Source organism: Heptranchias perlo, chromosome 39, assembly GCF_035084215.1.
Source record: "Heptranchias perlo isolate sHepPer1 chromosome 39, sHepPer1.hap1, whole genome shotgun sequence".
Classification (NCBI taxonomy): domain Eukaryota; kingdom Metazoa; phylum Chordata; class Chondrichthyes; order Hexanchiformes; family Hexanchidae; genus Heptranchias; species Heptranchias perlo.
The window spans coordinates 1013706-1021985 of record NC_090363.1 but is presented as its reverse complement, the minus strand read 5'-3'; the positions used below and the strand labels follow the sequence as shown (position 1 = coordinate 1021985).

General features: G+C 62.6%; 1 protein-coding gene across 1 annotated transcript in view; it reads left to right on the top strand.

Annotated features, from left to right (window-relative positions):
- Positions 1-583, top strand: part of LOC137304960 (uncharacterized) — a gene marked incomplete at its 3' end in the record, with an annotated part of 27194 nt that extends 26611 nt beyond the window's left edge. Inside the window, exon 3 of the mRNA XM_067973737.1 lies at positions 370-583. Coding sequence (XP_067829838.1) covers positions 370-583 — 214 coding nt within the window. The remainder of the gene's footprint in view (positions 1-369) is intronic.
- Between the last annotated feature and the right edge of the window lie 7697 nt (positions 584-8280).

Below are 8280 nucleotides of genomic sequence, written 5' to 3'. Positions count from 1 at the left end.
TACTAACCCGCGATCTCCCCCCGTCCCCACTCCCCCCCCCCACTAACCCGCGATCTCCCCCCGTCCCCACTCCCCCCCCCCACTAACCCGCGATCTCCCCCCGTCCCCACTGCCCCCCCCCACTAACCCGCGATCTCCCCCCGTCCCCACTCCCCCCCCCACTAACCCGCGATCTCCCCCGTCCCCACTCCCCCCCCCACTAACCCGCGATCTCCCCCCGTCCCCACTCCCCCCCCCACTAACCCGCGATCTCCCCCCGTCCCCACTCCCCCCCCCCACTAACCCGCGATCTCCCCCTGTCCCCACTCCCCCCCCCACTAATCTGCGATCTCCCCCCGTCCCCACTCCCCCCCCCCACTAACCCGCGATCTCCCCCCGTCCCCACTCCCCCCCCCCACTAACCCGCGATCTCCCCCCGTCCCCACTCCCCCCCCCACTAACCCGCGATCTCCCCCCGTCCCCACTCCCCCCCCCACTAACCCGCGATCTTTCCCCGTCCCCACTCCCCCCCCCCACTAACCCGCGATCTCCCCCCGTCCCCACTGCCCCCCCCACTAACCCGCGATCTCCCCCCGTCCCCACTCCCCCCCCCACTAACCCGCGATCTCCCCCCGTCCCCACTGCCCCCCCCACTAACCCGCGATCTCCCCCTGTCCCCACTCCCCCCCCCACTAACCCGCGATCTCCCCCCGTCCCCACTCCCCCCCCCACTATCCCGCGATCTCCCCCCGTCCCCACTCCCCCCCCCCACTAACCCGCGAACTCCCCCCGTCCCCACTCCCCCCCCACTAACCCGCGATCTTTCCCCGTCCCCACTCCCCCCCCCACTAACCCGCGATCTCCCCCTGTCCCCACTCCCCCCCCCCACTAACCCGCGATCTTTCCCCGTCCCCACTACCCCCCCCCACTAACCCGCGATCTCCCCCCGTCCCCACTCCCCCCCCCACTAACCCGCGATCTCCCCCCGTCCCCACTCCCCCCCCCACTAACCCGCGATCTCCCCCCGTCCCCACTCCCCCCCCACTAACCCGCGATCTTTCCCCGTCCCCACTCCCCCCCCCACTAACCCGCGATCTTTCCCCGTCCCCACTCCCCCCCCCACTAACCCGCGATCTCCCCCCCCCCCACTCCCCCCCCACTAACCCGCGATCTCCCCCCGTCCCCACTCCCCCCCCCACTAACCCGCGATCTCCCCCCCCCCCCCTCCCCCCCCACTATCCCGCGATCTCCCCCCGTCCCCACTCCCCCCCCACTAACCCGCGATCTCCCCCCGTCCCCACTCCCCCCCCCACTATCCCGCGATCTCCCCCCGTCCCCACTCCCCCCCCCACTATCCCGCGATCTCCCCCCGTCCCCACTCCCCCCCCCCACTAACCCGCGAACTCCCCCCGTCCCCACTCCCCCCCCACTAACCCGCGATCTTTCCCCGTCCCCACTCCCCCCCCCACTAACCCGCGATCTCCCCCCGTCCCCACTCCCCCCCCCCACTAACCCGCGATCTCCCCCCGTCCCCACTCCCCCCCCAACTAACCCGCGATCTCCCCCCGTCCCCACTCCCCCCCCCACTAACCCGCGATCTCCCCCCGTCCCCACTCCCCCCCCACTAACCCGCGATCTTTCCCCGTCCCCACTCCCCCCCCCACTAACCCGCGAACTCCCCCCGTCCCCACTCCCCCCCCACTAACCCGCGATCTTTCCCCGTCCCCACTCCCCCCCCCCACTAACCCGCGATCTCCCCCCGTCCCCACTCCCCCCCCACTAACCCGCGATCTCCCCCCGTCCCCCACTCCCCCCCCCCACTAACCCGCGATCTTTCCCTGTCCCCACTCCCCCCCCCACTAACCCGCGATCTCCCCCCCCCCCACTCCCCCCCCACTATCCCGCGATCTCCCCCCGTCCCCACTCCCCCCCCACTAACCCGCGATCTCCCCCCGTCCCCACTCCCCCCCCCACTATCCCGCGATCTCCCCCCGTCCCCACTCCCCCCCCCCACTAACCCGCGATCTTTCCCCGTCCCCACTCCCCCCCCCCACTAACCCGCGATCTTTCCCTGTCCCCACTCCCCCCCCCACTAACCCGCGATCTCCCCCCCCCCCCACTCCCCCCCCACTATCCCGCGATCTCCCCCCGTCCCCACTCCCCCCCCACTAACCCGCGATCTCCCCCCGTCCCCACTCCCCCCCCCCACTAACCCGCGAACTCCCCCCGTCCCCACTCCCCCCCCCACTAACCCGCGATCTTTCCCCGTCCCCACTCCCCCCCCCACTAACCCGCGATCTCCCCCCGTCCCCACTCCCCCCCCCCACTAACCCGCGATCTCCCCCCGTCCCCACTCCCCCCCCACTAACACCCGCGATCTTTCCCCGTCCCCACTCCCCCCCCACTAACCCGCGATCTCCCCCCGTCCCCACTCCCCCCCCCACTAACCCGCGATCTCCCCCCGTCCCCACTGCCCCCCCCCCACTAACCTGCGATCTCCCCCCGTCCCCACTCCCCCCCCACTAACCCGCGATCTCCCCCCGTCCCCACTCCCCCCCCCACTAACCCGCGATCTCCCCCCGTCCCCACTCCCCCCCCACTAACCCGCGATCTCCCCCGTCCCCACTCCCCCCCCCCCCACTAACCCGCGATCTCCCCCCCCCCACTCCCCCCCCCACTAACCCGCGATCTCCCCCCGTCCCCACTCCCCCCCCCACTAACCCGCGATCTCCCCCCGTCCCCACTCCCCCCCCCCACTAACCCGCGATCTTTCCCCGTCCCCCCTCCCCCCCCCCACTAACCCGCGATCTCCCCCCGTCCCCACTCCCCCCCCCCACTAACCCGCGATCTCCCCCCGTCCCCCCTCCCCCCCCCCACTAACCTGCGATCTCCCCCGTCCCCACTCCCCCCCCCCACTAACCTGCGATCTCTCCCCGTCCCCACTCCCCCCCCACTAACCCGCGATCTCCCCCGTCCCCACTCCCCCCCCCCCACTAACCCGCCATCTCCCCCCGTCCCCACTCCCCCCCCCCACTAACCCGCGATCTCCCCCCCCCCCACTCCCCCCCCCCACTAACCCGCGATCTCCCCCCGTCCCCACTCCCCCCCCCCACTAACCTGCGATCTCCCCCCGTCCCCACTCCCCCCCCCACTAACCCGCGATCTCCCCCCGTCCCCACTCCCCCCCCCCACTAACCCGCGATCTTTCCCCGTCCCCCCTCCCCCCCCCCACTAACCCGCGATCTCCCCCCGTCCCCACTCCCCCCCCCCACTAACCCGCGATCTTTCCCCGTCCCCCCTCCCCCCCCCCACTAACCCGCGATCTCCCCCCGTCCCCACTCCCCCCCCCCACTAACCCGCGATCTTTCCCCGTCCCCACTCCCCCCCCCACTAACCCGCGATCTCCCCCCGTCCCCACTCCCCCCCCCACTAACCCGCGATCTTTCCCCGTCCCCCCTCCCCCCCCCCCACTAACCTGCGATCTCCCCCCGTCCCCACTCCCCCCCCCCACTAACCTGCGATCTCTCCCCGTCCCCACTCCCCCCCCCACTAACCCGCGATCTTTCCCCGTCCCCCCTCCCCCCCCCACTAACCTGCGATCTCCCCCCGTCCCCACTCCCCCCCCCCCACTAACCTGCGATCTCTCCCCGTCCCCACTCCCCCCCCACTAACCCGCGATCTTTCCCCGTCCCCCCTCCCCCCCCCACTAACCTGCGATCTCCCCCCGTCCCCACTCCCCCCCCCCCACTAACCTGCGATCTCCCCCCGTCCCCACTCCCCCCCCCCACTAACCCGCGATCTCCCCCCGTCCCCACTCCCCCCCCCCCACTAACCTGCGATCTCCCCCCGTCCCCACTCCCCCCCCACTAACCTGCGATCTTTCCCCGTCCCCACTCCCCCCCCCCACTAACCTGCGATCTTTCCCCGTCCCCACTCCCCCCCCCCACTAACCTGCGATCTTTCCCCGTCCCCACTCCCCCCCCACTAACCTGCGATCTTTCCCCGTCCCCACTCCCCCCCCCCACTAACCTGCGATCTCCCCCCGTCCCCACTCCCCCCCCCCACTAACCTGCGATCTCTCCCCGTCCCCACTCCCCCCCCACTAACCCGCGATCTCCCCCCGTCCCCACTCCCCCCCCACTAACCCGCGATCTCCCCCGTCCCCACTCCCCCCCCACTAACCTGCGATCTCCCCCCGTCCCCACTCCCCCCCCACTAACCCGCGATCTCCCCCCGTCCCCACTCCCCCCCCCCACTAACCTGCGATCTCTCCCCGTCCCCACTCCCCCCCCACTAACCCGCGATCTCCCCCCGTCCCCACTCCCCCCCCACTAACCTGCGATCTCCCCCCGTCCCCACTCCCCCCCCACTAACCCGCGATCTCCCCCCGTCCCCACTCCCCCCCCCCACTAACCCGCGATCTCACCCCGTCCCCACTCCCCCCCCACTAACCCGCGATCTCCCCCGTCCCCACTCCCCCCCCCCCACTAACCTGCGATCTTTCCCCGTCCCCACTCCCCCCCCACTAACCCGCGATCTTTCCCCGTCCCCACTCCCCCCCCACTAACCCGCGATCTCCCCCCGTCCCCACTCCCCCCCCCCCCACTAACCTGCGATCTCCCCCCGTCCCCACTCCCCCCCCCCCACTAACCTGCGATCTTTCCCCGTCCCCACTCCCCCCCCACTAACCCGCGATCTTTCCCCGTCCCCACTCCCCCCCCACTAACCCGCGATCTCCCCCCGTCCCCACTCCCCCCCCCCCCACTAACCTGCGATCTTTCCCCGTCCCCACTCCCCCCCCCACTAACCCGCGATCTCTCCCCGTCCCCACTCCCCCCCCCCAACTAACCTGCGATCTTTCCCCGTCCCCACTCCCCCCCCACTAACCCGCGATCTCCCCCCGTCCCCACTCCCCCCCCCCCCACTAACCTGCGATCTTTCCCCGTCCCCACTCCCCCCCCACTAACCCGCGATCTTTCCCCGTCCCCACTCTCTCCCTTCCCCCCATTAACCCGCAATGGTTCCCCATCTGCCCTCCCTCCCGATCCCCCCCCCCACACTAAACCATGAGCTTCCCATGTCCCTACTCCATTTGTGAGTCTGCAAAGAATGGTTTTTTCTCCTCGATCATGTGAAAATATTGGCCAGATTTTGGACTGTATGCGGATAAATTTAACTGAACTCGGCCACTGGGACACTGGCCGGATCGGATGCAATGCTGGTTTTGCATCCCGCCCGATTTCACTCTCCAGTGAGGTCAGTGGGCAGGGTGTAAAACCGGCATTCCACTCAATCTCATGGGATTGACGCCCAGAACATTAGGTTAAAACCACCTCCATAAGTTATCATTCTTAATGTGTGAGCCTAGATATTCAACTGTGGGGGCATCATAATTGAGGCTTCCATCACGTGACATCCAGCAGAGGTTGATGGATAATAGTCATCAGTAGCTGAGTTTTTCCATCTCCGTACTGCAGAAATATTGAGACCACATGTAGGTCCTTTACTGCTGACTAATTGAGACCACATGTCCGTCCTTTACTGCTGACTGGGCTGAGAATTGGAACCACCCTGAACAACCGCCCCATCAGGCTACTCTCAATCATCAGCAAAGTGATGGAAGGTGTCGTCGACAGTGCTAACAAGCAGCACTTACTCACCAATAACCTGCTCACCGATGCTCAGTTTGGGCTCCGCCAGGACCACTCGGCTCCAGACCTCATTACAGCCTTGGTCCAAACATGGACAAAGGAGCTGAATTCCAGAGGTGAGGTGAGAGTGACTGCCCTTGACATCAAGGCAGCATTTGACCAAGTGTGACACCAAGGAGCCCTCGTAAAATTGAAGTCAATGGGAATCAGGGGGAAAACTCTCCAGTGGCTGGAGTCATACCTCGCACAAAGGAAGATTGTAAACAATTTTACAACACCAAGTTATAGTCCAGCAATTTTATTTTAAATTCACAAGCTTTCGGAGGCTTCCTCCTTCCTCAGGTAAACATTTACCTGAGGAAGGAGGAAGCCTCCGAAAGCTTGTTTACAATTGTCAACCCCAGTCCATCACCGGCATCTCCACAAAGGAAGATGGCAGTGGTTGTTGGAGGCCAATCATCTCAGCCCCAGGACATTGCTGCAGGAGTTCCTCAGGGCAGTGTCCTAGGCCCAACCATCATCAGCTGCTTCATCAATGACCTTCCCTCCATCATAAGGTCAGAAATGGGGATGTTCGCTGATGATTGCACAGTGTTCAGTTCCATTCGCAACCCCTCAGATAATGAAGCAGTCCATGCCCGCATGCAGCAAGACCTGGACAACATCCAGGCTTGGGCTGATAAGTCGCAAGTAATATTCGCGCCAGACAAGTGCCAGGCAACGACCATTTCCAACAAGAGAGAGTCTAACCACCTCCCCTTGACATTCAATGGCATTACCATCGCCAAATACCCCACCATCAACATCCTGGGGGTCACCATTGACCAGAAACTTAACTGGATCAGCCATATAAATACTGTGGCTACAAGAGCAGGTCAGAGGCTGGGTATTCTGTGGCGAGTGACTCACCTCCTGACTCCCCAAAGCCTTTCCACCATCTACAAGGCACAGGTCAGGAGTGTGATGGAATACTCTCCACTTGCCTGGATGAGTGCAGCTCCAACAACACTCAAGAAGCTCGACACCATCCAGGACAAAGCAGCCCGCTTGATTGGCACCCCATCCACCACCCTAAACATTCACTCCCTTCACCACCGGCGCACCATGGCTGCAGCGTGTTTAGGAAGCATGGTTAGTAAGTTTGCAGATGACACCAAGATTGGTGGCATTGTGGACAGTGAAGAAGGTTATCTAGGATTGCAACGGGATCTTGATAAATTGGGCCAGTGGGCCGATGAATGGCAGATGGAGTTTAATTTAGATAAATGTGAGGTGATGCATTTTGGGAGATCGAATCGGGCCAGGACCTACTCCGTTAATGGTAGGGCATTGGGGAGAGTTATAGAACAAAGAGATCCAGGAGTACAGGTTCATAGCTCCTTGAAAGTGGAGTCACAGGTGGATAGGGTGGTGAAGAAGGCATTCAGCATGCTTGGTTTCATTGGTCAGAACACTGAATACAGGAGTTGGGATGTCTTGTTGAAGTTGTACAAGACATTAGTAAGGCCACACTTGGAATACTGTGTACAGTTCTGGTCACCCTATTATAGAAAGGATATTATTAAACGAGAAAGAGTGCAGAAAAGATTTACTAGGATGCTACCGGGACTTGATGGTTTGACTTATAGGGAGAGGTTGGATAGGCTGAGACTTTTTTCCCTGGAGAGTAGGAGGTTTCGGGGTGATCTTATAGAAGTCTATAAAATAATGAGGGGCATAGATAAGGTCGATAGTCAAAATCTTTTCCCAAAGGTAGGGGAGTCTATAACGAGGGGGCATAGATTTAAGGTGAGAGGGGAGAGATACAAAAGGGTCCAGAGGGGCAATTTTTTCACTCAAAGGGTGGTGAGTGTCTGGAACGAGCTGCCAGAGGCAGTAGGAGAGGCGGGTACAATTTTGTCTATTAAAAAGCATTTGGACAGTTACATGGGTAAGATGGGTATAGAGGGATATGGGCCAAGTGCAGGCAATTGGGACTAGCTTAGTGGTATAAACTGGGCGACATGGACATGTTGGGCCGAAGGGCCTGTTTCCATGTTGTAAACTTCATTGATTCTATGATTCCACTCTCCTTTCCCAGTTACTACTGACACTCTCCTTCCCCAGTTATTACTGACACTCTCCTTCCCCAGTTTTTACTGACACTCTCCTTCCCCAGTCATTACTGACACTCTCCTTCCCCAGTTATTACTGACACTCTCCTTCCCCAGTGAATACTGATTCTCTCCTTCCCCAGTTCGCAATGACACTCTTCTTCCCCAGTTATTACTGACACTCTCCTTCCCCAGTTATTACTGACACTCTCCTTCTCCAGTTATTACTCACAATCTCCTTCCCCAGTGAATACTGATACTCTCCTTCCCCAGTTATTAATGACACGCCCCTTCCCCAGTTATTACTGACACTCTCCTTCCCCAGTTAGTACTGAAACTCTCCTTCCCCAGTTATTACTGACACTCTCCTTCCCCAGTTAGTACTGAAACTCTCCTTCCCCAGTTATTACTGACACTCTCCTTCCCCAGTTAGTACTGAAACTCTCCTTCCCCAGTTTTTACTGACACTCTCCTTCCCCAGTTAGTAATGACACTCTACTTCTCCAGTTACTACTGACAGTCTCCTTCCCCAGTTAATATGATACTCTCCTTCCACA